A 26614-nucleotide genomic window follows, 5' to 3' on the forward strand; every position below is an offset into this window, starting at 1 on the left:
TTTTAAGTAACTAATTACTGAGTGTATGCGGAAAAGCACGCATATGGCTCCCGGGACATGCTCCTTCCGTGTGTACGCCTTCCATTTTAGCTGAGCTGTCTAATTTTTCCAATACACTGAATTCTGAATCTCCAATTTAATCGCGTGTTCAGCTAGATGCTCGTCTCACGAAGTGAGCATGCCTCAACCAAGCCAGGGAGTACAAGGATCTGAAAGAGTTATCCCCACGAATGAACACTACGCTTATTCAACACGCCCTCCTAGCCAGGATGGGCTTTCAGCGGCTTCCTACGGTGTCTTGAAGCCCCAACAGATAACCATGGTTGGTCAGTATACCAATTGAAAATACTTAGACTTCGAACTGATCTTTCGTCTTCCAAGCTATTGGCGGTGCTATCAATACAGGGTTGACGATCTGCGCAGGGAATGCACTGTCCAAGTAAGAGAACAATCCCCAACCCTGGAAAGCCACAATTGACACTTGAAATAGAGCAGGTGTAAGCGTTTCGCTCTCTTTCAACCTACTGCTACTAATACGGTTAGCCTGCATCAATTTTGATCTCCTATACAGGTGTTGGGATAGTTGTCTACTTGGTTCTCTGCGCTCTAGGTGAGGTGGCCTCGTGGTCTCCTGAGCCATCCATGACGGACCATGCGACTAGACTCTGTGATCCTGCGCTTGGGTTCACTCTGGGATGGATGTAAGCCGCCTTGAATGGGATTAAAACTCTACCTCCAACATGCAATAACCACAGAATGATAGATACTGGTTCAAGTTCATGGTCGTCATCCCTAACCAGCTGGCAGCAGGAGAGTTGCTGATAGCCTACTGGCAAGATAACGAAGCGAAATACTCGGTTTTTTGGACTACGGCCTTTTTAGGGGTCATCATAGCCGCCAATTCCATGTGCGGTCGATATCTAGGGAAGTATGAAGTCATCTTGTCATTCTTCAAGGTCCTGGTGATGTCAGGGCTTATGGCTCTATCTATTGTCCTTGCACTTGGAGGGGGCCCAGATCGCGATATGAAAGGCTTCCGCTACTGGAGAGACCCTGGGGCCTTTGCTAATGGAACAGGAGGTGCTGTGGCAGGTACCGTCCGTGCTATTTGCAGAACAGTCCCATCCGCTACGCTCGCCTATCTTGGAAGTGAGTTGATGGGAATGACGATCCTGCGCACACCAAACCCCCGAAAAGCGGCAGGTCGGGCGATTAAGGTGACCTTCTATCGCATCTTGGTTTTCAATATTGTCAACATAACGCTCTTAGGAATTCTTGTTCCCCATGACACCCACATGCTAGCATTTTCCCACAATACGCCCCAGCATCGGACAGCCTCGGCTTTCGTAGCTGTTGCTCAATCAGCCGGCCCTTCAGTAATTCCACACATCCTGAACGCCTGTCTTTTGCTATTCGTGCTATCGGCTGCAAACCAGGCTCTTCAGATGGCAAGCGTAACACTACAGGGTCTTTCATTGGACAAGAATGCCCCTTTCTTCCTGTGCCGTACTAATAGGCGAGGAACCCCCATCTATTCGTTGGGTACATGCTCTGCTTTGGCGTGTTTGGCGTACCTGAATATCTCCAGTGGCTCTAAGAGACTGTTTGAATACTCGGTCAACCTGGTTTCCATGTTCAGTATCCTGACGTGGGCTTCAATTCTCGTGATCCATTTCTCTTTCATTCGAGCAAGAAAGGCTCAAAAGATCACTGATGAGGTCTTGTCCTTCAGAGCGCCCCTTGGGCTGTTCGGATCGTGGGTTGCACTGGTAGCATGCGTATTTGTCACGGTCATACGTGGGCTCGACTTTGTCGACCCAGAATATTACCCCAAAGGCATCGATCGCAGTATGGCATTCGTGACCTCCTATATAGGCATTCCACTCTATATCACGCTCGTGATTGGGTATAAGATCGGCACCAAAAGCAAGCATGTACAACCACAGGATGTTGATATGGGATCCTTGACACCCATACCAGAGCCGCACTCCGCAGGTGTGAATACCGTGGGACAAGAAGGGCCCGATTCAGTCCCATCGGTCCGGACGTAGACCGATCAGGACCTCTTTCAGTCTGGACAGTTCCTTTTGATGCCGCTGCAGATCCCAACAGATCGTGTCCAAGCAACTGGGGAGGTCTATGTTAGGGAGCGAAACCCCATACACATTGTTACATAGTACAAAATTACCGCCCCATTGCATTCACTGTGGAATTCGTTGGCGGCCGATTGATGTGCGATAGATGTTCCTTTTCCCTTTCTTTTCTCCAATTTGTTTGTCATTCTGATCGGGCAAGGAGTGGGGACTGTCACTGGGTCCTTTTACACGGCAACCAACAAATACAATCACGGCCTGGAATAGAGTCAGATGTGCGCGGTCAAATTGAGACATCCCCGAATCATCATAACAATCACGGTTGCAGTCAAGCACTCTTACTGGATCAGCAGAATCAGGCTTCCAGCCTTGTAGATGTATAAATAGGTACTAATAAGCCTGTAGCACACAAGGCTGAGCGGTAACGGCGCCAAACATTCAGCCATGATTTGCTGGGGTGGGGGGAGCTGTCATGGATGTTGTTAGTTAGTGTGGGCTCAACACCTCTCCCTCTTTCTTTCTCTTCTGCATCTCCATCCGTTGTGCATGCCCCTCCCTGTTCCTCGTCTCAACCTCTGCGACTCCTATTTTTAAACAGCTTCAGTCTAGTTTGTCTGCTTTGACCAGAAGGGCAATGCATTTCATGTGCATGATGCCGAGATCAAACTCCGTTTAATTTATTGAGCCAACCATCTGTTTATATGGTTCCCATTCTGTCAGGGTACTACAGGGGAGATTCAATCCGAGCTTTTGAGTAGGACAAGTGCGCATCGCTTCTTTGCAACGTAACAATTCATAAATTGCCAGTGCACCAAAGAATCCCCGTCGCTTGTCCATCTATACCACGAAATGACTTTCCCTCGCACCCCAGTCAGAACTGGTCAGGAATTGAACAAGTTGATCGATTCGATAAACGAGCAATTCGGTTTGGACATCCCAAATCCCCTCTATTTCTCTCCATCTATTGGCAAGAATGAAAAGTCACTCGGCTGGAGCCTCTATGGCCGGATCCGAGTGCTATACTTCAACCGCAAGGTGGACTTGAACCGAATCTTCAATGACTTCGAGGAGTGGATTGTCTCCCAATCCACGGTGCTACCTGCTGGGGATGGTCGCTGGGGACATATACCTGGCTCATTCGCGAACACCTCGAGAGATATCTTGATCAGCAACGGGAGCAGTACTATTGCAAAGGAGGAGCGCCAACGATATCTCGAAAGATTGATCAATGACGAACTCTATCTGCTTAATGGCTCCTTTTCAGCTCCCAGGAAGGTCGATGAACTGGTAGAAGAGTCTCCTGCGCCATCAGGCAGCTCGCTCAAGAGAAGGTTTTCCGTGGAAGAGGAATTTCACACGGCTCCCAACTCTCCGGTCAAGGATCCAGACAGGCCGCAATCGCCTATAACCAAGGAAGACTCCTGTGATCTTTCCATTGGAAACGTCAGCAGGAACGGATTTCCGGTCTTGCAGCCATCAAACGCCACAGTGCCATTCAATATATTCAAAAGCCCCAAGAAAACCGACAACGATAAACCCTCCAAATTCGTGGAACGCCTGAGGGGTTCCGACAGTTACCAGCGTTATGATGCAACACCAACCTCCAACGATCGGGTGAATTTTAGCTTCAGCACTGTAGCTAATACTTCTTCCAGCTTTCTTTATTCGACCACTGCTCCCTACGAGACCTCGTTCACGTCGAGCACCACTGAAGTCGATGAGTCAATGGTGGAAACTGAACCCATGTACGAGGACTCTGTAGTGGGGCATCATCTGAGTGAGCAAACAACAGCAACAAACCTTGCTGAAACACAGAATCTAGAGCAACTCGCCTGCCAGGAGCCTCGCGATTCAATTGAGGGGCGCATTATGACAGACCTTCTCCAATTCGGACCATTCTCGCTCGATCACCAATACCCAAGTTCCGTCTCGCTTCGATATAGATATGAACTCGAGAGAGTGGCTAGAGAGTGGGGTGTATCCTTGGACCTCATGTTGGTTGGCCCCAACATCTCTTTCAAGACGCTTGATGATTTCTGGCGCTGGATAGAGGGGCATAGTCAGCGGGAAGGAAAACGGCTCCCCGAAAAGTCCTCTCGCAAGGCTTGGGATGCAGCTACTGGGAACTTCAGGACTAACAAACATTCGGAAGTTGTCGTACTAACAGGGGATTTGGAGTGGTCCGAAAAAGGGGTCTTGAAGTTAAGATTGAATCCATTGAAGACGGAACGGACCTGTCGCTTTCATCGGCGATTTGGATCAGATAGGTTTCTCAGTCTGACAGTGCCAGCTCCGGCGCGACCTCCATCGCATCTCCGGTTCCCCTTACAGCCTACACTTCTGCGAGAAACCCTGGGTTTATGGCTAACGCAGAATGCTCATCAATGCTTAGGGAGGACGTGGAGGCCTTTTTTTGTGGATGAGGTCAAGTCGAAGCGCAAAGCAGACGAACCCAAATTTCGAATCGATTTCTTTGCAATCGATGGGATTGATTTTGACCATGGTTCCCCTGTCCCTCCTATTGCACCTCCCCATCAAGACAGTAGCAACCACACTCCAATGAGCCTAGATGCGCTGATTGATTGGCACATGCCTCGAGAAGAAAACCTCACGCAAACCAACTGCAAATTGTTTCAACGCTTCTCATTGGCTCTCTCGAAAACCTACGCTACAGTGGTCTTACAACCACAGCAAACTCTACCATTACCAGATGTATTCAAACCTGTCATGAACGATGGTTGCGCTTTGATGTCTAGAAGCTTGGCCAATCAGATTTGTGATTCGTTAGGACTGACGGGATACACCCCAAGCGCCTTCCAGGGTAGAATAGCAGGTGCGAAAGGGTTATGGATGGTCGACAAACATCGATCTCAAGTCACAGCTGACGACGACGTATGGATCGAAATATCCGACTCGCAGTTGAAGATAAGGCCGCATCCTCACGAGTGGGATGGGTGGGTAGACGATGAGAAACTTACCTTTGAGGTTGTTAAATGGTCTAAACCTTTGCATCCCGTGAATCTGAATATACAGCTTTTGAGCATATTGGATCACGGTGGGCACATTAAGGATTATCTCGCAGATCTCACTCGATTAGGAATTCAATCGTTATATCAGGAATTTGCGGACGTTCTTCAATCCGACAGCGCAGTGCTCTGCCGGAGCCTAGTGCAGAAAATCCGGCCCTCCGGGGATGATAGCTTTGGTCCGGTGTCTCAAAGGACCTGGCGTTTCGAAAATTGGATGAGCAATGATGTCGAGTTTATAATCCGCCTTACTGAAGCTGGCTTCTGCCCTCGGAGCTTCCATTTCCTTCGTAAGCGATTAGGGAAGTGCCTACGAGAACTCCTGAAGCGGCATGTGGACGAACTTCGCATTGAAGTGCCCCTCTCAACATACGCATTCTGCATTGCTGACCCATACGGAGTCTTAAAGGAGGATGAAGTTCATTTTGGCTTTTCGAACGTCTGGCGCGATGGAAAGGGGCAATTTGAAGATATCCTACTAGATGGCATTGACGTCCTCGTCGGCCGTCTTCCCGCCCATCTGCCCTCTGATATCCAACGCCGGAAGGCAGTGTGGAAGCAAGACCTACGACATTTTAAAGACGTAATTGTCTTTCCCAGTGTTGGCAACATACCATTGGCACATATGCTCTCAGGTGGTGATTACGATGGGGATACTCCTTGGATCTGCTGGGACCAGAACATCGTCCGGAACTTCTACAATTCCGACTTGCCAGATACAGAGTTTCCGCCGGAGCATTATGGACTTACTAAGTATGCTGTAGACATGGAAGCCATCCAATCCATGGATGAGTTCCTCCAGAGCTCATTCACATTCAATTTGACCCTGTCAAACCTAGGTCGCTGTACCGTGGAGCATGAAATGATCGCCTACGACGAGGAGTCAATTGACTCAGACAAAGCGAAGGAACTCGCCTGTCTCCTCAGTCACCTAGTCGACGGCCGCAAAGCAGGAGTCCACCTATCCGAGCAAGCATGGCGGCAATACCGCAAGAAGATCAGCCCCCGGGCACGCGAACTCCCCGCATACAAGAAACCCGGCCGGAAACCCAAGAAATCCAACATCATCGATTATCTCCGGTTCGAGGTCGCGACGCAGGAGCGGGACAAGATGCTGACCAAACTCGAGGCGGAGTTCCCAGAAGAGGAGGCATCCTTCCGCAAAGACGAAGACCTGACACGGCCCTGGCGTACGATCCGCGAAAAGATCAAGAACGAAGGCCAACGCGGTCAGCTATTCGCCGCCGCTAAGGGCATGAGAGAAAAGATCCGAAAACTCTACATCCAATGGAACACAGCAATTTCCCGAAGTCAGGACTCGTTCTCCCCTCACGCGCTGGACGCTGCAGGAGAGGCCAGATCCATTCCTCCCCCGGAAGGCGATCACCCAGTGATACTGGTCTGGCAGCACTGCCGTGACGAGTGGCTCCGGGTCCTTGCATCTTACACATATAACGAATACCCGCGCGCCAGCTTCGTCATGCATGCCTTTGGCGAGGTCCTCTGCCAGATCAAATCGAGCACCTTACCGGCACGACCAGTGACGTCGGAGATTCTTTCTTGCTACCGCGTCAATCAGAAGGTGGTTGCTCAACTTACCGCACAGGATGTGGTTGAGGAAGGTGAAGAGAGGTTAGACGGGGAAGATGAATATGAGGGGCACGAGGCGATTGAAGCAATGCATTTTGGGATGCGGTCGTCTGGCGGGTACTTTGATCCGGATGATTGCTTGTCTGTGGAGTGATGGAATTTTTGGTTTGGGGTCGGTTCTCGTTGTGGGTGACATATTTTGAGTTGGATATGACATATTATGACTTGGATTTCAGGTAGATTTTGATGATAGGATATGAGAGTATGAATCATGCTATGAATGATAGATTGTCTTTGTGCAGTTGAACACAGTAAAGACACGGTTACGGTATCTCTCACATGTCAAGGAGTGGTGGTGCACCTTCATTATTGCTTTCGGTTTGTTCGCATTCCATCCATCCGGCTTCAAGAATGGATGGTCACCTTCCTACATTCCACCCCATCCTCACCCCTGACTTATCACATGTAATTTAGAGGGGAGATTGAGAAGGAAACTGGAAAAGGCACTCCACTATACCGGACAGATAGCTCATTAATTCATAATCCATTTCAATACTCCTAGTCATCTAATAACCTCCCCAAATGCCATCTCCTCGACCTCTACCTCCCTCAAGAACCTCCTCTTCCCATCGTAGTATAACCCATCACCACTAACACCTGGTACCTGCGTCGAGCAATATAACCTCACTTTGACACCACCACCACTACCCCTTTTCACCATACGCGGACTAGTAATTCTAGGCAAATTCCTACTCCGCATCATCATCATCATCATCATCTCCCGTTGTCGTGCCCTCTCCTCTTGTATAACCGCCCACCGGGCTTGACTCTCCTTATAGCGCTTCCTCCTCATTCTTGCGCCTTTATCCCATAGTTTCACTTGATATTTCATCTGTCGGTTCGAGTCGCCTGGCCAGTCGCTTGGGCGGTCATCTTCTGTTGATGATGAGACGGAGGATGAGAGTGATGAGCGGGGGAGGTGTTGTCTCTGTGGTTGGTAGAAGGGAGATTGATAGGATTGTTGTTGTCGACTGTGACGTTTGCGGTAATTCTGACTTCTCAGAGAATAGAGATTCTGAGACGGTCCGAGTTGGGGCTGGGGAGTGTAAATGCCAGTAGCAGCACTGACAGGTGCCTCATCCTCATGGTTGACGGGATGCATCCTCTTCATCCAATCTTTCATTTCGTATAGATCGGCCACGTCCCGACAGAGACCTAGCATGCTGCGCCGCAGAAGGTAATGGATGTGGATGTGGTAGTCCACGAGGTATTTTGCGAACTTGTGGTCGTTTGTCGGGTCGTGGCTGAGGTAGATTTGGAGTTGGGTGTTGTAGGATTGTTCTTGGGTTGGTGTGAGGAGGTGTGTGTATGTTGGTGATTGCTCTTGTTTATTACCTTTGCCTTCTTTAGGGGCTGGGGGTATTTCGTCGGGTGGTATTTCTTTGTCTTCTGTGGTGGTGGTGAGGCCTGGGATCAGGAACGGTGGATCGCGAGAGACATCGTAGATGCCTTTTATGCGATCTTCATAGTAGATGTCCTTGGGGATGCGGGTGATTGTGCAGCTGGTGCAGGAGAGGGCTTCTTGGAGGGAGGCATTCTGTTTTTGTTCTCTCAGGGACAAATTCAGAGTCTTTTGGGGGGTAGGTTTTGGTTGTTCTTTTTTATGGATGGTTTTCTCTTCAACTCTTTCTGTGCGGGATGGTTTGAAAGGGATTGATTTGGTTGTGTGTGTGGATGCGAGAGGAGGAGGATCGGGGATGAGAGTGAGAGAAACGTACCATTGCCATATCCTCTCCATCAAGGGGAGGATGATGTGTAGCATGAGGCATGATGTTGGTTGGTACATTTGGATCATAGGTTCCGGTATTGGATCTGATAGTAGTTGGGTGTGGTGGAGGGGAAGAATGCTATACTAGTTCCATATATGGTGGTATAGAGGGAAGAGTTGAGAAGAGTATCCAGAACAAAAATAGCTTCGAGCTTACTATGCCATTCTTTCAGGGCATAAGAAGAATATATAGTACAGAGTATACAATGATTTTCGACAATCCATTATCGGCAAGTGCCGCATTGTTTCATGAATATCCTCATACTTGGGTGATGAAAGAATGGGTGATAGTTCCATTTGTATATATTGGTGGTAAGATATGGCTTCCGGGACCGGGCACATGATGTCGGAGCTGAGATGAATGTGATGGGGTCATTGGAGGATGATAAGAGGAAATCCTGTATTTGGTGTTAGTAGAGCGATGAAAGTGACGAAAGCAGAGGAATGAGAGAGGGAGATCATGGGGATTGGGACGGACTCAGCTGGTTCGAGTTCATACTTTGTAGGGGAGTCAAGTGATGTGGGTTGGGGACTCGGAGCTGTCAGGTGAGGGTTGTTGCTGCTTACTAGTAGTAGCAGAAGTACTACTAGTAGGTACATAGTAGTGATGGAAATACATATCTGTAGATCCCGGTCGTGATTGCCCTTTATACTCCTGCAAGGTCTAGGAATGAAGAACACTTGAAGGAAGTACCCGATTATCCTAGGGATCTTGGATGGATAATTACTAGGTTAAAATCATCGGGTACACGCATGGTTTGCCTGATTCTCAAGTTATTTTCTTGGTTGAATGGTTGGTATCACCTATGTGGTCACATGATATAACCACCAAAGGACATGAAAAAAAAATATTCCTGCTTTAGAACCAGGTGTATAACTTACTTATACCATGCCGACCCTCTTTTTTTCGCTCTCTTTTTTCATATAGCAAACGTACTGAACAGCCAACTGCTGTACGCAGCTCTGTTCTCACAGTAGTGCTGCAGGACATCTCAGACAATGTATACACAAGATCTTAGATCAGAAACAAGACCCCAAATTGCAACAAGTAACATTCCAAAGACCATCACTGCTGGCTAATAGCTATCCAAAAAAAAAGCCCACTTGTCCTATTTATGGCGGACCATCACGGCCCCACAGCCAGAGTAGTCTATCCCTGATTGTGCTGTCATCCAAACTATCATAAGCGGGCGCTCTTCGACGCATAAGCTGCCCATAAGAGGGCGTTGGTCCGTTCAGATCCACCCAGCCCTTCTTCCGCAGTTTCATTGCATACTGAAGTATGGAATTCGAGTTGTGGTCAATGGGCCTGAAAGGGCACTCAAAACTCCATTCAACTTGAAGCCGTGCATTGTCTGCGCTCTCGTAACCCAGAGGATTATAATCGGGCTCAGAAGAGGGCGCATGTAAAATGACTTCAATCGAGCCCCGATAATAGGCTTCGCGTGCCAGGAGTTTTATGTGGAATTTCATCGCGCCGAGCTCTTCCTGCCCAAAAGAGACTGACTTCTGCAATGTCCAGCTGGATAAAATAAATTATCAGTATAAGGTAGGGAGAACTAAGGGGAAGGAGCAGATAAATACTACCTTCTGTCTGTTTCTTCACAGTCATTCAACCAGTAGTTCAGCCATCTTTCCAGCATATCTTCGGGATTTCCCTGGCTCTTGGATGGGTTCTGCCAGGTGTGACATATTTCTTCAGTACTAGTTGATGCTTTAATCGACTTGATTCCAACCATCTTCGTACAGTCAACCCAAAGATCAAAGTCAATTTCCTTGACCTGCTCGTCTGTGAGCTTTGATCCTATGATTTGGATTGATATCTTAGGTGGTGAATTCAGCTCTTCTCTCAGAGAAGAAAAGAGTGGAAGTTCGGCCATGGTTTTTTTCCTCTTTCTTGGGTTTTGTAGTAAAGGGGAATATTAGTAGGCAAGGAAATGTATTGTGGGAATGATAATATCTTCTGGTTGATATATGACTGGCATGACTGACATGACTGAAAAGATGCGTCAGTCTTGCTAACTACTTCGGACTAACGATCCGGTTCAATTAATTTCGATCAGACGAGAACTGATGGGAAAAACCAATAATAACAATTACCAGAAACGAATATCCACTGTTTGAATGATGTTGTTAACGATTGTTTGGTTTGTTGAGATGGTAGTAATATATCCACATCGCATAGTAAAGACCTACTTCTCGACACTAACAGATTCCTGCCTGAGGAACAGGAGAATAAACATCTACATACTCCATCAACATGATCCCCCTCTTCCCAACAACCTGTCTCCTTCTCTCCCTCCTCTTTCTCCTCATTCAGCACCGCAAGGCCATCCGTTCTATATTCCGGAAATATACCACTCCGAATTACTCCCGCCTCCCCGTTTACCAACACGAAGTCGAACTGGATCATCTTCACCGGTATGTATACTACACCCCACGTTCCTCGACCAACCACGTCAACTCTACCATTGCTTACATCTAAATCTCACGCTTCCTACTGAACCTACCAGGCACATCAAGCCATGGGAAATACATCCCACGCACAATGACATAAAATGAAAAAGATGACTAACATGAACACAACGTCTTACTGCAGTGATCACCAATTCACCACCAATGGCTATGTTGCTCCCCCCGCAACCCCTCTCTCGAGATACTTCGACCCGGATACATCCGTTATATACCCAGGGGTCATGGAGCCGCCCTTCCCTATTATTCCAGAGATGTCAGACGATTGTTATTCTGTGGATGGAGATGAAGATGAAGGGGAATGGGTAAATGAGATGGTGGATTCAGTGGTGAAGTGGGTGGTGAAAAAGGTACAGGAGGGACCATCGTCTTCTGGTTCTACTAGTTGAGCGGATGGGTTCCATTTGTTGTCGGTCGTTATGGGATAATACATAATAGAGAGACATGCTGAGGTGCCTCGTGTGTGGGTGAAAGTAGGTCACATTACTGTGATCTACTCCGGGGGACCTCACGCGATCGTGGACCTACGTCACCGCCGATCCCCAATATTGATGTCCTGCAACCTGCAAGCCACGGCTTATGCAAGGATCTATGGTAGTGGTTGGCGGGAAGTGGTTGGCCTGGTTCCTTGGCCCTGACCGGGTGTGGTTGAATCTAAGAAGCGCCACGAACGGGCTTGATCGTGAAGAAGTCCAGTCGTTCATTTCGTCTATCGTGTAATATGTCTTTCATATATATCGCTGCAAGTTGAAATGTACAGATCATAAAATGCCATCTATATCATCAAAAGCTTATGGGGCGCAGTAGCCGCCGTCAACCACAATGTCTGCTCCAGTGGTGTAGCTGGATGCATCCGATGCCAGGTACAGATACGCGCCCTTCAGCTCCTCGGGTGTTCCCTCGCGACCCATGGGGATCTTATCCTTCCAGACGGTCTTAGTCTCAGTTGGGATGAAGTTCGAGATCTCTGTTGCGATGTATCCCGGGGAGACGGTGTTGGCACGTGCGAATCTGACCCACTCGACAGCCAGCGACTTGCCTGCATAGGGAATTAGTACGATGCAAGTCTATATCTCCAAGGCCGCTTCACTTACAGAGATGGATAACGGCCGCTTTGGAGGCATTGTATGCTGCCTGCATCTGAGGGAAGTTGACAATGTGACCGCTCATGGAAGCGGTCGCCACAAAGCTGCCATAGGTGAAGTTGTTAAGTGCGTTACCGTTGATATCGGTGCCCTCCTCCTTCTGTCTCCTCCAGTGGGTTGCTGCCGCCCTGGCGCAGTAAAATGTCCCGTTCAGATCGACATCAACCACATTCTGGTAGTGGTCCAGCGGACCGTCGACCATGGGACCCTTAGTCCAGGGGACACCGGCATTGGCAATGAAAACGTCCAGTCGGCCGTTGAAGTCTTTCACAACCTGGTCAACGGCCTCCTGCACGGCTTCGGGCTTGGTGATTTCAACCTTGTACGCCTGGGCTGGAATGAGCATTAGCAAAGTATGCCAGGCGGTAAGTGGGGAAAATGGTCTGAGGGCTACTGACCCTGGACACCATACTTGGAGGCAATCTCCGCGGCCCGCTCGATGCAGCTAGGGTTGCTGCTATACCACATGGCCACATTTGCACCGGCTTCAGCCAGGCCACTAGCTACGGCAAGACCGATGCCAGCACCGGCGCCTGTAACGATGGCAGTCTTGCCCTTCAGTGAGAACATGCTCAGCAAGCCGGGGTGGGCGGGAGCGGTAGTGTTGTCATGGACAAAGAGTCCATCTTTCTGAGGGCTGGCAGCCATTATCGGATCTATGGGTGGAAAGGGGGTGTAAAGAGAGAAAGTTCTCAGGTAACGCAGGAGAGTCGGGAGAGAACGAAGTGAAGATGTGAGACAGCCTAGCCAGGTGGCGGACAGCTTTATATCGTATAGATTGGAGCTTAGATATACACACCACTACGGCCAGCAACGAAAACACTATTAGGACAGCAAGCCCACTAGGAGCCCCCCGCGCCGGTGAGGGGTTAACTGGGCCATTGCCCCCCTCTATGCAGTTGGTTGGCTCCTACTCTGGAGTTCGCATTATTCAGAGTTTGGGGTTGGCTATCGAGGATAAGTCTAGTTGCCCCGACTGGCCACGCTCACTCCATCCAGCTTTCTCGTCTGGTGGGTTCTACTGACGCTAAGCGGTCCCATAGTCTCCAAGGCGGGTGAAGACGCCCAGACTGGGGGTATCCGGGCGTGGGTTGACAACAGGCGCCCCATGCCCTGCTTCTGCAGCTTTCGCTTGCTTTCTTTATCTCACCGAAGTCCCCATCGGTATCGGGATCGGGACCCTCTGGCATCTGACGGCCTCAATCAGACGATGACCTCGGAAATATCAGGAGACACGAGACATGAACACTGAGTAAGTTCGGCATTAGTCAACCTCGTTTGTTTCTCCAAATCCGAGAGGCCGGCGGATCCGGACTCATCGTATTTCCGTCCCGCACCCCCGTGACAGCGGCTGCCCGATTGGGGTTTCCCGGGGACTCTCCACTTCCACCTCCACTTGCGCTTTTACCACGCGAAGCTGAGAAGAAGAAAAGACACGCGCAGGGAGCTGCGTTGCTAATGCAGGTGTTTCATGCCTTCTGTGATATACTCGTGGTTTTCTCAGACTTGAGCCTGCATGCGGTGCCATTTGGCATGCCAAGAAGGGCTACTGGATTCCTTCAACCCAGGACGTACATAGTCCTTTACAAAGTAGTAGTTTGCTGTTAATAACCAACAATACAAGCGAAAGTAGTTGCACGATAATGGTCTCCATGAAGAGGGACTCGTTGGAATCTACCATGTTCCACGAGCTCCAGGGGTGCTCAATTCTTGACGGTTTCGCTAACATTCTTCTAGTTATCAGTGGAAACTCTGCGGCCTCCTGTAGATCTGCTAGCATCTTGGCGATGGTCTATTCTCGACTTATTTTCTGAATCGAGACATTACAGGAATTCTGGGACCGAGCTTCAGTTTGATGAGGGCTCCCTATCGCCAGTTAATAGCTCGCTGGGGAGGATGGTTGGTTGACATCGCAGCATTCCTCGCGAGCCGACAATAATGCTACCACATTCCCATGCCCCAGCCGGCTGCCATAACAAACGCAACGCTCCCTCACGAGCGCGTTTCCTCCCATCCATCATGGATCTCTCTGTTCTCTGATTATCCTTGTGCTGGCGTTTCCGTGGCTAGCAGTTGCTACTCTTGCCTGGTCTTCGGCGCCGTTGAATGCCGTCCGGAACCATCGCGGAACTGGTATAGACACTGGGACAGGTACCAGCTCGAGTGTATGGGTTGAAGCGTCTACTCAAAGTCTAAAGGAACCAGGTTCTGCCAGCTCTGGCACCGAGAGCAGGAAGAAACGACAATGCCGCCATTGACCACGGTAATAGCGATAGCCGTGAGCTGCTCCGTCGTCTTCATAGTGTCTGCGATAGTTGGCACGGTTATTTGGATAAGAGTCCGTCAGGATCGCCTGTCGCTGGCGGTGGCAAACGCGAAACAGGATGGATTTGCTCTACAACAATACCAGGGGGAGACGCTGACAGAACTCTCGCGGGAGGAGGGCACCGCACTACGACAGTATGGACAGCTCCCATATGGAAAGCCGTCTGAGTGGGGAGTCCTTTCATCTCGCGAGAGCCTGATTCTATCCCCTACGGACTCCGACACGTCATCTCCCTTGGACGAGAAAGCCCGTGACATGCGTCGTTCACTATCACGGTCTCTTTCAAGCCGCTCTGCGCGGTTGTCACGACACCTCCTAGGACCGCAACGACTCAGCTCACTGTCCCCACTAACGGAGCATTCAGAGAAGCGGCAATCGGCTTCACCTACAGTATCTGGAATCGACGATAACGTGCCGAACTCTGCTGTCGAGGGTGCGTTCGAGCTAGCAACGGAGACCACACCGCGGCATACACCAGACCGAGAAGAAGAGCAATTGAAAGCAAGTCTCACAAACCGACCAGGCTCGGGGACATGGCCATTGAAGCATCATAGGGAGCGGTCCGGCAGCCTGTACCCGCTCATGGAGGATAAACAAGACGGTTGCAACCCATCCGATGGTCGGGTACGTGGGGGAAGCATAACTGCTCAAACGGCCGGGTCTGCGCCCGATCAACCTGTACCTCCACCACCGTGTGCCTATCCGCCAAACCGCTTCCGTTTGTCAAGGAATGACTCAACTTGTCTCTCTTCGCTGAGTCTCGAAACCGCAGACAGCTCCATTCTGGAGGACAGCAGAAGAACGTCGACAAATGTCGACAGTACTTTCACATCGCCCGCTTTGCCTCCATGTCCCACATTCGCCCCGTTTGATGCCAACGATGTTGGACGGATGGAGTATGATCGAAGAGGCTTTGGGCCAGCTCCAGTCGTACCATCTCAATTCGTCTTCCCGTCAAATTCTGGCACCGCGTGGGAAGCCAGGAGACTTGAATCATCACCTCGCTCTTCTCCGCGTCGAAGCATGACCACACGGAGCCCGGCTCATTCGACGGAACGCGTCAGTCCATCGCCACGACGAACCGAGTCTCTGTCTGAAATAAAAGCCAAGCGAGACTCATCCCTGTGGGTGAAGCCTCTGGATCTGAGCCGCCCGCCTTCCCTCAATCCAGTACCCAATGGAGCCTTAGTGCCACATTTCAGTCAAATGCAACGCCGGTCGATGTATGGTGATCAGAAGAACGAGCTCGATCCATTTTACAACGTGATGAGCAATTCTGCCTTGAGCACTGACCCTCGATTGAAGCCTAGTACCACTGGGATTCCGGATGGTCCTCTGCTAGGCCCGAACAGTCACCTTAAACCCCCTCTGCCCTCTGCACTCAAAGGGAGCAGTAGCACCCGCAAAGGCCATCGGCGGCAGAACTGCGTTCGGATCTCGATACATCCTCCAATCACGTTTGGTGGCCCAGTCTTCTCGCCCACGGCCGAGGAGCCCGAGGAGACCGACGAAATTGATACCAGCCGGGCACAAGTTCCCAATCCATCTATCTCCCATATTTCACTCCAGTCCAACGGTTCAGGCCTTGCAGTGAGTCGGGCCAGCTATGACGAGCAACAGAAGGAAAACCCGCGAGTTACGGAAATTCCAGATGAACCCTCACAGGGAGGACCGCCGAAGCTCAAGGTGAACTCACCTACTGATGCCGGGGATCGCACTCTGAGTATCATGGACATGGAGAAGACATTGCCTGATATTGTGACGACTCTACCGCCCCCCAGGATTGATACCAACCTGTCGACTACGCCATCTCCGGAAAAGAACAGTCCGGTCTGGATGATTCCGCATTACAACAGCTCGCCGACGGGATTCGAAAACTCCTCGAACCCTGGCAGTCCGCGCCGTACAGCCGTCAAGGGGCCGCGTCAACCTCCGCCGCGATCAACAGCACGCAGCAGCTTCCGCTCACTGAACCCCCTCGATGATAATGCCATGACACAGTCAAGTCCACCGATGCGTCATTCGCGCGGTGCCAGTATGGGCAAAGAACCGGTACGCAACACAGCCGAATCACCATTGCGTTCGAAGAACGACCCCAAAAACATGGTGCCCCCGCGGTACCAGGGTAGTCCGCATCACATTGTTTCTCCGATCAGCTATTCTCAGGCGCAGCTCTGGCGGCCAGCAGCCGCTGTGCCAAAGCCGCCAACTGCGAACAGCGGCATCATAGTTCCCATCTGGGAAGACCGGGCTTTGGAACCCAAGGGCAAGGGTCCCAGGAATTCTTCAATTACTTCGCCCAGCGAACCTTCAACCCAAGTTGGGCGGGCAAAGAGCCACCGATTGAAGCCCGGCCCTGGCAGTTCCCGACACGGATTTCGAACCCCGACGAAAAAGCCTGTTGGACTGGGAATCGGGGCTGCCACGCCGGGAAGCTTGTATGATGGAGATGGGTTCCTGAAAGAATAGGGCGCATGGATGGACTGATAGTTGATAGCGGCGTTGATTGTTTCTCTTGTTTCCTTTTGCTTGGCTAGCGTGCGGGCGTGTCTACCCTCCACTGTAAAGATGAACTTAGGTAATAGGTAGGATTAATAAAAATTAATCTAAAGATGATGGTCACTAGCCTCCCTCAAAGTAGTACTTGGCAATTGATCTGTTTCATAACAAGTAACTAAGTAGCATCTATCATTACAAAAGTATTCCGCAACACACGCCATCGGTTTAAGTAGTAGAGATAGTACACAAGCAAAGACCAAGAAAGAGAGCTGGGTAGACCAACCAACAGTCTAATCCGTCCTCCTCCACTTCGTCTCCTCCCCACTACCATCCCCATTAACACCCTCTTCCCCATCCACCCGCTCCCCCTCCCCTTCCTCCCTCTGCCTCACCGTCCCGGCCCCAGGCCCCAAAGGCAACGTGGGCTCCTCCCCACCAGCAATCCAATTCCCCTCCTCATCAAAGAACTCATGCATATTCTCCGCCGTAATCCACCCGGAACTCCCCTCCACCGGGGGCGGCAACCCACCCTCCGCACTCCCCATAGACACTAACCCAGACTGAAACGCTCCTCCTTCTCCTTCGTAATCATCTTCGTCCTCATCGCCCGGCTCCACCGGATCCGGATGCAGATTCGAGCACGCCGACACAGCAGCGTAGAGGGTCTGGGTGGGGGTTTCGGGCTTTTCGTCTCCTTCCTCGGCGGCGGCGGGGGTAGAAGATTCCTGAGCGGGGTTCTCGGGCACAACTGTTACGGTGAGGGCGTCTTCTTCGTCGTCGGCGGAGGAGTAGGAGGAAGGAGTTGGGTTGGCGATTTGCATGTATAGGCCTTGGACCTGGGCTTGGGATTGGGGGTCGGTGTTGGGGAGCTGCAGGCGCTGGATGGCGTGCAGGGAGATGGAGGGGTAGGGGATTGAGAGGCCGGTGTTGGTTGTGGGGTTGTGGAGGAGGAATTTTCTATTTGGTTATTATCTCTCGTTAGTATGGTTTTGCTTTATCTTTCTTTTTGACGATGTATTGGTTATGGATGGAGGATGGGAGGTTACTCACTCAGACGTAACCCATACGTTCACCCTGGGGATGACGATCTCCTTATCTTCCGCTTCTGCTTCTTCGGTGGTGCCGTTTACGGTGGAGGCATCGCGCAGAGCGCCTAGTGCTGGGACTGCGAGGGCTTCGCGCTCCAGGAGCACGAGTTTGCAGTTTTGGTGCTGCGAGTAGAGGATTGGAGGGCCGGAGTGGAAGGAGCTTGGGGTGCGGGATTGGTGCTCGGCGAGGGGAATGTAGGTTGTTGTGTCGGGGGGTGCGGTGATGGATTCCATTTTGAGGGTTGGATGAAGGTTGTTTGGAGGTGGGAGGTTGAGGATGTGTGGTAGGTGGTGAAGGGTGGGAAAATGAGAAGATGATGGATGGAGCTTTGCGGGCGGAGCAAAAGCTAGATTATCAGTAGCTGGTGATGGCAGTTGATATCCGCCGGGCGGGTGGGGTTCTATCTACCACGGTTGGTTTCTACGTTGGTTTCGTCTTTTGATTAGGTATACTCCTGTGGAATATTGATGGGAATATTTGATATTATTGTGTTTGATACTAGGTTTGTTTGTTGTGAGATTGCTTGAGCTAGTTCTCGGCGGTACCAGAGGGTTATATGGCTGTGCTTTTGTTGGCGCAGGTCGCGCACTGCCGCGGTTCAGCTGGTTCAGATGCAGAGCGCCCTGCACTGGTGATCTCTTGCAGAATCCGGTGCGCACAAGCTTGAACTTTATCGTGGCTTGCGACGAAGGAAGTGCGCTACTATCCCCGCCAAAGCAAGGGCCCATAGCATCCACCTGCAGCGGTTTCAGCGGCCATGGCGCGGTTTATGGCCTTCACCCAAGCTATTCCGGTATATTGTATTTCAGAACATCATCGCGCAGCTCTCATTTCACGTCCAGCCCACCAAATGCTCTGTCCAGTTCTTCGCCTTCGTCTCGCGGCACCATGGAGGGTAATGTGGCCGCACTGGGGTCGGAGAACGAGCTGTCCAATAGACTGGGTTGAGGTTGGCTATGTGCTCTAGGCCCAGTGGCAGAGTTACTCGGTTGAAGTAGTTTCTCGTCCCTGTCTAGCCATCCGGGAGCCACACGTCGCTTCTCTGCGAGGTCGCGCTGGGTGATTGAGTCCTCCCAGCCCCGGATTGCTTTCTCGGCATCGGCGCGCGTCTTGTTCAGGTGCTGTTCGAGGGCGTTGCAGGAGGCTAGGATCTCTTCTGGAGAGGCGGCATGCTCGCCACTGGATGAGACCACGTAGCGGGGTTTGACATCGGGGTTACTTGGGTCGACTGTTACTGAAGGGGGTATGGTCGAGGGAACGGACTTGTAGGTGTAGGGAAGTGTGACAGAAGTGGGGAGGTTGATGAAGGGGGAAACGGTCAAGGGGACCTGAGCCAGCAGGGGATGGGGGCCTGTCGTTAGTCAGTGATAGGTCAAGACAGAAGATGAAGGAGGGTACTGACGATAGGATTCATACATGATGAGTGATGGGTAGTATACGGTAAGATGTAAGACTGATAAGCTAGAAAGAGAGGAAACAAGAGTAATCAATGATGGATGAGATTCCCCGCGGACGGCGTAATTAATTACAGGGACTGTAACGAAGCGGAATGATCCGCCGGCTGAGAATTACCGTATTTACGGTTGGTTCTGACGTCGAGTGAGACTCTCTTTCTTGCAATGAAGAGAAAAGAGATTAGATTGAATGGATTGAATCTTTGAATACGAAGAGGGGGAACTAGTTACTTAGTAGTATTTATCTTACACAATAATTGGCTTATTCTTCCGAATCATCTTTACTAGTGGCTCTCTGCAGAAAAAAGGTGGTCAGGCAGTCTTTTTCAGCCTCTTATTATTCTCCATCTCTCCTATTCGGGTTGCACTGCCCGGCGCCTCTCTCCATCTTCCTTCACTCTTCGCTCGTCCCTCTCGCCTTGTCCCTGACCCACGCTTTAGCCTCAATTTTTCCAACCCTATTTCGCTCCCCTCCCCCTTGTCATCCTCGGAATCGCCACTTCGTAGGACTCTTGGTGACCCCCCGACCAGCTTGTTCCTTACAACGGCCAGTCCTCGCGATCTCCGCCTGTCTCGCGTGTGAAATCCAATCCCGCCGCCGCTTAACCCCCCACCAACAACTGGCCTCCGCGCTGGTGTCTTTCCCCTTTTCTTCGCCTCCTCGCAACCCCCCGGGGCACGACGTTCTTGCGATTTCCCCAGATCCAAGATCTACGTCTTCCCTATCACTTAAGTCACCATGGATCGCACTATCGCGCGTGCGGTGACGGATAAAAAGCCGGTCCCGGAGATCGACTTTACGTTACATGTTATGGAAGATGGCACTCAGGTGTCGACCATGGAGCGAGTAATTAAAGGTAACGCCACAATGTCTTTTTCTCTCTCTGCCTTCCCTCTACTTAACTATCTGCATGAGCGCTCTCCTAATCACTCTTTGGTCTTTCAGAGGTGCAAGCGCCGGCGTTGAACACCCCGCCGGACGACCTGTTCTGGTCTCGTGAAGACCCTTCTAAGCCCAACCTGCAGTTCCTCAAGCAGCACTTCTACCGCGAAGGTCGTCTCACTGAAGATCAGGCGCTATGGATCATACAGGCTGGTACTCAGCTCCTCAGGGCTGAACCCAACCTGCTGGAGATGGATGCGCCCATCACCGTGTGCGGTGATGTTCACGGACAATATTACGACTTAATGAAGCTCTTTGAGGTCGGCGGAGATCCTTCCGAGACGCGCTATCTCTTCCTCGGTGACTATGTGGATAGAGGTTACTTCAGTATTGAGGTTCGTGTGATCGCAAGCTGTCCGGTAATTGCCACATCCACTGACTCGCGTGCTACAGTGTGTCCTGTATCTCTGGGCTCTCAAGATCTGGTATCCGAATACGCTCTGGCTCCTGCGGGGTAATCATGAATGTCGGCATTTGACGGACTACTTCACTTTCAAGCTCGAGTGCAAACACAAATACAGCGAGCGCATTTACGAGGCATGCATCGAATCGTTTTGCTCCTTGCCGCTGGCGGCGGTCATGAACAAGCAGTTCCTCTGTATCCACGGAGGTCTCAGTCCCGAGCTGCACACTCTGGAAGATATTAAGGCGGTATGTTATGGGCTGAACACTACATCTGGTGGATTGCTGGCTGACTTGGCGACAGATTGATCGTTTTAGGGAGCCCCCGACTCATGGCTTGATGTGCGACATCCTCTGGGCCGATCCTCTGGAAGACTTCGGGCAGGAGAAGACCGGTGACTACTTCATCCACAACAGCGTCCGTGGATGCTCGTATTTCTTCTCATACCCCGCGGCGTGCGCTTTCCTCGAAAAGAACAACCTTCTCTCCATCATTCGGGCGCACGAGGCACAGGATGCCGGTTACCGCATGTACCGCAAGACACGTACGACCGGTTTCCCCAGTGTCATGACCATCTTCAGTGCTCCCAACTACCTGGATGTCTACAACAACAAGGCCGCCGTCCTGAAATACGAGAACAACGTCATGAATATCCGACAGTTCAACTGCACCCCTCACCCGTACTGGCTCCCCAACTTCATGGACGTCTTCACCTGGTCGCTTCCCTTTGTCGGTGAGAAGATTACGGACATGCTTATTGCCATTCTCAACACCTGCTCCAAGGAGGAACTTGAAGATGATACCCCCACGTCGGTCTCGCCCACCGCTGCACCCCCCTCTCCTCCTGCGGCGATGGATATCGAAAGCAGCGAGTTCAAGCGACGTGCGATCAAGAACAAGATTCTTGCCATTGGCCGTCTGTCGCGTGTATTCCAGGTGTTGCGTGAAGAGTCCGAGCGGGTCACCGAACTCAAGACCGCTGCTGGAGGTCGTCTCCCAGCGGGTACTCTGATGCTGGGAGCGGAGGGTATCAAGCAGGCCATTACCAACTTTGAAGATGCTCGCAAGGTCGATCTGCAAAACGAACGTCTGCCCCCGTCGCAGGAGGAGGTCATCCGGCGCAGCGAAGAAGACAGACGCATTGCCTTTGAGCGGGCGCATCATGAGGCAGAGAACGACGCCGGGCTGGCGACTGTGGCCAGGCGGATTAGCATGTAAGTGAAGCAGAATGATCGTTCCAGACCATCATACTAACGAGTTTCAGGTCGGCGGGATCGGGCAAGACTCGGCGACAAAGGGATGCTACTCGGGATTCTCGAGAAGCATGAGCGATTAGGAAGTAACTGGGTGTTCCATCTGAACCAGCATCTTTCGAAGCGGCATGCAGAGGTACTGCAATTCGGGGTATGAACTACTCCGTGTATGGGTGAATTATATACTGTCACCTCAAAAACGCCAACGTGGTGACAGTTGCAATTCAGTAGCTCCTATACTTTGTCGCGAAAGATTACTGTATTGCATAATGGAGAGGTGGACGGGGGGCTTTGTGTAATTCCTGCACAGCAATCGAGCGTCCGTGACGACTCGACCATGAGTTGATGAATCGATACACCATGAATTGAGCTGTTCGTATTGTACAGGCTAGTTTATTAAAATAGTCAATTGATTACCGTCGATTATTGTTACCCCAGACTCCATAGCCTACGCTTATAATAAGACTAAGGTATAAGCTACGCTCCGCCAAGACCGCCGAAAGTCCCGCGCCAGAATCTCCGACCGGCCCTGCCAACATCCTCCACCACTTCCTCCCCCATCCCATCCCTCTTCACCAAACACGCAGTCAATGCCTCCCAAACTCCGCGGCACGCTCTCCAAGAGCCTGTCGCAGATCCAAGACTCCTCCTCTTCATCCTCCTCATCAGTCTTCTACTGCCCGTCCTGTTCCACCTGGCGCCGCTCCCTCTCCTCGCGTCGAACCCGACTACAATTACCACAGCAACAACATCAACAACAATCATGGGCATCCTTGCAGCGTAGCGGCATTGCGACCACATCCGTCGTCCACACAAGACATATCCCTCCCCGATTGAAGGATCTACATGAAGCTCTGAACCGGGTCAAGGATGTTGCGCCGGAACAGGTGAATTTGAGTCGCTTGCAGCTTGCGTTGAGGGGATTGGAGAGTGAGAAGCCGGTTGTTCGAGTTGCTGGTATGTCTTTGTCTTCTCTCCAAGCCAGTGATAGATGTTTTGGTCGGTTGGGGTAATGCTAATTATCGGGGCAGTTCTGGGTTTGAATGATGCGACTGCGGCGCGCAGACTCGTTCGGTTGCTGTTGGCGGACCCGTTGAATTCGAGGGAGAGCTGGGAGGATGCGTTGGATGCGTATGGTGAGGACACGGAGAGGGGCTTGCTGATTCGGTAGGTCTACATTTACAAACACGCATGGTATGATGGGGAGCAGGCACTAAGTTATATGCAGGTACGGCGAAGTCTCCGAAACAATCCCCAACGATCTCCTCCCTACGATCTCGGTGCCCTCGCCAATTCTGAAAAAGGGCAATCTGGAAATCCTCGTTACGACACTTGGTGCCGAGTCGGCAGGCGTCGCGGACGCTACTCAGTCTCACCCATTTACGGCTGACACCTTCCTCGTGCCTACGGTTACGATCCGCACGTCGCATTCCGGCCGGCATAATATGGTGCGGTATCCCGTGCATCGCAGTATCGTGTGCGGTAGCGGTGTCGATGGATTCCTGGCGTATAGCGGGTTGATGGCGCGGTCGGACTTGAAGAAAGAAGCTGTGTCGGTCTTTGGGGCTATTGAGCTGGCGGTCACGGAGCCACAGAAGTACGATGGCCGGGTTGCGTTTGTGGATATTGACAAGGCGGAAGAGGCATTGGCGAAGTTCCGCGAGTCGGTGCAGAATGCTTCTCTCTACGAACGTGGCTGGAACAGCAGTGGTGTGCAGCCGGTGGTGGACTGGTTGTCTTCGCTTCGAGCTGAGGAAGGGACGCTGGATCCGTCCTTGCGGACGTTGATCACATCTCTTCTGGATGCCGCGGAAGCGGGTGCCGCCGCTGCCGAGAAGAGGAAGCTGCTGGAGCAAGAAAGCGGCGCTGTGTCGTGGGAGACTCGCGATGTGCTTGAGCGATCCGTGTCCGAGTGGGCGGAGCGTGGGCACACGGAGCTCCGCAGCTCGCTCGAGGAAGGGTTCGCCAGCAAGCCGTGGCGCGGACTGGCGTGGTGGAAGCTGTTCTGGCATGTGGACGACGTCGGAATGATCACCTCGGAGATCCTGGACCGGAAGTACCTGCGCCAGGCCGAAAAGGAGGTCATCTGGACTGCCGGCCGGTTCCAGCAGGCCGGGCTAACCGATGCGACTCCCATGCAAGAGGAGCAGACGTCCTGGCCAGCGCAGATCGCGACTAGTCGTCGCCGGCTCATGGAGACGACAGTGCCGTCGCTGCAGGCATTGGCGCAGCGTCTGGTCTTCTTCAGCATGTCCACAACCACCCTGACCTCGGCATTGTCGGCGCTAACCTACGTTTCGCTGCCGACTGCCACCATCTACGAGACCTGCACGATGGCCGCTATCGGACTGATCTACTCGCTGCGCAACCAGCAGCGCAAATGGGAGTCCGCGCGACACTGGTTCGAGAACGAGGTACGCGAAGACGGCCGCACCGCGCTGCTGGAGACAGAGACGCAGCTGCGCGAGACCGCCCGCGAGGGTGGCCGACAAGTCGAAGAAGTGACGGCGGAGAAGGACGCCAGAGAGACGATTGAGCGCGCACGCACAGCTCTGGAGGAGGTCAACTAGCCAGCAGATAGGTATCTAGTTTAAGCATGTCATGTACAATAGACTCATCATCCACCTTCCACATCCATACAACCCATCTTCCACCCCATATTCACCTAACTATTCAACTAAGTTCAACACTCCCCTCCGGCACCCCCTTATAACTCCTCAACCTCCTAGCCAAAAACTCCATCACAGGCCTCATCTCCTCCGCATTCCTCGGCATCCCATCCCCACGCCTCTTATACCTACTCACCTCGACAAACTCAAACCACTCCTTCGTCCTCCTCACCCCAGCCGCAGTAACCGCCGTACTCCTCTCCCCTCCATCTTCCTTGCCCGCAACAATCAACACCGGCGTCCTACTCTTCCCACTCCCAGTCCCTGATGAAGGCGCCTTTCCAGATAACCCCACCGGTGCCCCAATCGACACCACACCTCCCAGCTCCTTATCTCCATCCCCATCACCACCCCCCAAAGAAGCCCTGAAGTGTCTAGCAAACTCCAACCCCACCATCCCGCCCTGCCCGATCCCAAACACCACAATATCCCGACCCCGATACCCGCACTTTTTTAACAATGTGTCGACAATCACCTCCTTGATTATGGTATTCGTGGAGCGCGTGAATCCGGCGTCCATGTCCAGGTCCCCTGCTGGGCTGAATGTGATGTCGTCGCCCCAGTGGAAGCCGCCCAGGTCGAAGGGGAGGGGGGTGGGGGCTTGGAGAGTTAGAACGGTGGTTTCGGGCAGGTTGAGGGCGCGGGCTAATGTTGTGAGGTTTTGGCTTGTGTCGCCGAGGCCGTGGAGGAGGAGGAGGATGTTGGGGGAGGGGTTTGGGGAGGTGCTGGTGGTGGTGGTGGTGGAGGGGGGCGTGATGGTTAGGGTTAGGTGTGGGGGGAAGTGCGAGGGGGTTGGGGGGGTGGGTGGCATTTTGGATTTGGACTTGAGTTGAATGGTTTGGAGGGTGGTTTTAAAGAGGGGGAGATGGTCGTGGTTGGTGTGATGTTGTGGTGGTGGTGGTGGTGGGTTAGGTGTGGGGGGAAGTGCGAGGGGGTTGGGGGGGTGGGTGGCATTTTGGATTTGGACTTGAGTTGAATGGTTTGGAGGGTGGTTTTAAAGAGGGGGAGATGGTCGTGGTTGGTGTGATGTTGTGGTGGTGGTGGTGGTGGTGGTAGATGTAGTGAGGTTGGCGGGGTTGGTTGTATGTTGTTGTATTTGTGGTTGTGGTTGTGGTTGTTGTGGATGGTTCGTGGAGGATATATTGGGGTAACTTTAGGGTATCCTGTGTATAGTATGTGGTTTGCGTGTATAGTTTAGAGTGGTTCAAAGAAAAGTAGTATTGTTGTAGTGTGATAGAAGGTTGTTGGTTGAAGTTTTGAAGCTCAAGCAGTTAGTTGCCTGTTTGGGACTAGTGCACCAGGGACAGTCAGTTGGTCCAATTAAGTGTATGGGAGTCTGCGAAGACGCATGTGTGCAGGTTTAAATTACTTATTATCGATAGTTGACTCAATATGAAGATTCAATCCACCATTTTAAGGGCTTTCACCCGTCTATATCTATTGTGTACTCCACTGTGAGTACAACTCAGATCAGACCTCTAAGAGAGGTCATGAGATGAAACTAGCCAAGTCTACTTGATATCGCTCGAGAGGATATAGTGCTATGCATGGATTAGTGTATAGACTTAGCTAACATCGTCTTTACCTTCATAAGAGGATGACATCCCTAAAAGAGTTCACACATTTAATAGATAGGCTTTTTACCTACTTCGTGTCTTGTCCTTTTCTACCCGCCTCCCCAGCCCTCTAACTTCTCAAGATTCTTTCAGTTGTCATCAGTTATTACCAATGTGTTATATGTTATCAAGAAATGCTCTCTAGAAGCTAAAGCGAAAGTACTGGACGAATAGTACAAGGTTTTGTTATATATGCAACGATCAGTAG

At 51.5% G+C, this 26614-nt stretch overlaps 12 protein-coding genes across 12 annotated transcripts; 6 read left to right on the top strand and 6 right to left on the bottom strand.

The window, feature by feature from the left end:
• Positions 1-178: 178 nt before the first annotated feature.
• BO79DRAFT_263653 (putative amino acid permease) lies at positions 179-2051 on the top strand (the record flags this gene model as incomplete). The annotated part of the gene is made up of 5 exons (XM_025686700.1): positions 179-326; positions 382-439; positions 491-497; positions 544-701; positions 764-2051. The coding sequence occupies 5 exons, from the start codon at positions 179-181 to the stop codon at positions 2049-2051; spliced, it is 1659 nt and encodes a 552-aa protein (XP_025540816.1).
• Positions 2052-2858: 807 nt separating this feature from the next.
• On the top strand, positions 2859-6970 carry BO79DRAFT_193300 (RNA dependent RNA polymerase). Its single transcript, XM_025680966.1, has one exon. The coding sequence runs from the start codon at positions 2943-2945 to the stop codon at positions 6861-6863; it is 3921 nt and encodes a 1306-aa protein (XP_025540817.1). The 5' UTR covers positions 2859-2942; the 3' UTR covers positions 6864-6970.
• A 294-nt stretch (positions 6971-7264) lies between these two features.
• BO79DRAFT_208660 (uncharacterized protein) lies at positions 7265-8758 on the bottom strand (the record flags this gene model as incomplete). The annotated part of the gene is made up of 2 exons (XM_025682439.1): positions 8488-8758; positions 7265-8306 (listed from the first exon to the last, which is right to left on the bottom strand). Coding segments are annotated over exons 1-2 (1082 nt in total), but the record flags the coding sequence as incomplete, so codon positions are not given.
• Positions 8759-9624: 866 nt separating this feature from the next.
• Positions 9625-10417, bottom strand: BO79DRAFT_263654 (uncharacterized protein; the record flags this gene model as incomplete). Its single annotated transcript, XM_025686701.1, has 2 exons — positions 9625-10059; positions 10125-10417. 2 exons carry the CDS (start codon positions 10415-10417, stop codon positions 9651-9653), a joined length of 702 nt encoding a protein of 233 aa, XP_025540819.1. The 3' UTR covers positions 9625-9650.
• A 380-nt stretch (positions 10418-10797) lies between these two features.
• On the top strand, positions 10798-11398 carry BO79DRAFT_244844 (uncharacterized protein; the record flags this gene model as incomplete). Its single annotated transcript, XM_025685419.1, has 2 exons — positions 10798-10958; positions 11137-11398. The coding sequence occupies 2 exons, from the start codon at positions 10798-10800 to the stop codon at positions 11396-11398; spliced, it is 423 nt and encodes a 140-aa protein (XP_025540820.1).
• Positions 11399-11723: 325 nt separating this feature from the next.
• Positions 11724-12898, bottom strand: BO79DRAFT_244845 (putative carbonyl reductase). The gene is made up of 3 exons (XM_025685420.1): positions 12553-12898; positions 12104-12487; positions 11724-12048 (listed from the first exon to the last, which is right to left on the bottom strand). Exons 1-3 carry the CDS (start codon positions 12800-12802, stop codon positions 11801-11803), a joined length of 882 nt encoding a protein of 293 aa, XP_025540821.1. The 5' UTR covers positions 12803-12898; the 3' UTR covers positions 11724-11800.
• Positions 12899-14080: 1182 nt separating this feature from the next.
• BO79DRAFT_263656 (uncharacterized protein) lies at positions 14081-16949 on the top strand (the record flags this gene model as incomplete). Its single annotated transcript, XM_025686702.1, has 1 exon — positions 14081-16949. Exon 1 carries the CDS (start codon positions 14400-14402, stop codon positions 16947-16949), a length of 2550 nt encoding a protein of 849 aa, XP_025540822.1. The 5' UTR covers positions 14081-14399.
• A 320-nt stretch (positions 16950-17269) lies between these two features.
• On the bottom strand, positions 17270-18384 carry BO79DRAFT_193308 (Voldacs domain-containing protein; the record flags this gene model as incomplete). The annotated part of the gene is made up of 2 exons (XM_025680967.1): positions 18030-18384; positions 17270-17936 (listed from the first exon to the last, which is right to left on the bottom strand). Exons 1-2 carry the CDS (start codon positions 18299-18301, stop codon positions 17270-17272), a joined length of 939 nt encoding a protein of 312 aa, XP_025540823.1. The 5' UTR covers positions 18302-18384.
• A 511-nt stretch (positions 18385-18895) lies between these two features.
• BO79DRAFT_244848 (uncharacterized protein) lies at positions 18896-19486 on the bottom strand (the record flags this gene model as incomplete). Its single annotated transcript, XM_025685421.1, has 2 exons — positions 18896-19419; positions 19471-19486. The coding sequence occupies 2 exons, from the start codon at positions 19484-19486 to the stop codon at positions 18896-18898; spliced, it is 540 nt and encodes a 179-aa protein (XP_025540824.1).
• Positions 19487-19935: 449 nt separating this feature from the next.
• On the top strand, positions 19936-22536 carry BO79DRAFT_171569 (serine/threonine-protein phosphatase 2B catalytic subunit). Its single transcript, XM_025679589.1, has 5 exons — positions 19936-20379; positions 20469-20800; positions 20859-21116; positions 21172-22082; positions 22133-22536. Exons 1-5 carry the CDS (start codon positions 20262-20264, stop codon positions 22194-22196), a joined length of 1683 nt encoding a protein of 560 aa, XP_025540825.1. The 5' UTR covers positions 19936-20261; the 3' UTR covers positions 22197-22536.
• Positions 22537-22685: 149 nt separating this feature from the next.
• Positions 22686-24730, top strand: BO79DRAFT_208663 (uncharacterized protein). The gene is made up of 3 exons (XM_025682440.1): positions 22686-23078; positions 23153-23288; positions 23350-24730. Exons 1-3 carry the CDS (start codon positions 22712-22714, stop codon positions 24689-24691), a joined length of 1845 nt encoding a protein of 614 aa, XP_025540826.1. The 5' UTR covers positions 22686-22711; the 3' UTR covers positions 24692-24730.
• Positions 24731-24794: 64 nt separating this feature from the next.
• Positions 24795-25586, bottom strand: BO79DRAFT_108128 (alpha/beta hydrolase; the record flags this gene model as incomplete). The annotated part of the gene is made up of 1 exon (XM_025677904.1): positions 24795-25586. A coding segment is annotated over one exon (792 nt), but the record flags the coding sequence as incomplete, so codon positions are not given.
• Between the last annotated feature and the right edge of the window lie 1028 nt (positions 25587-26614).

Source organism: Aspergillus costaricaensis, assembly GCF_003184835.1.
Source record: "Aspergillus costaricaensis CBS 115574 unplaced genomic scaffold BO79scaffold_12, whole genome shotgun sequence".
In the NCBI taxonomy this organism is placed as follows: domain Eukaryota; kingdom Fungi; phylum Ascomycota; class Eurotiomycetes; order Eurotiales; family Aspergillaceae; genus Aspergillus; species Aspergillus costaricensis.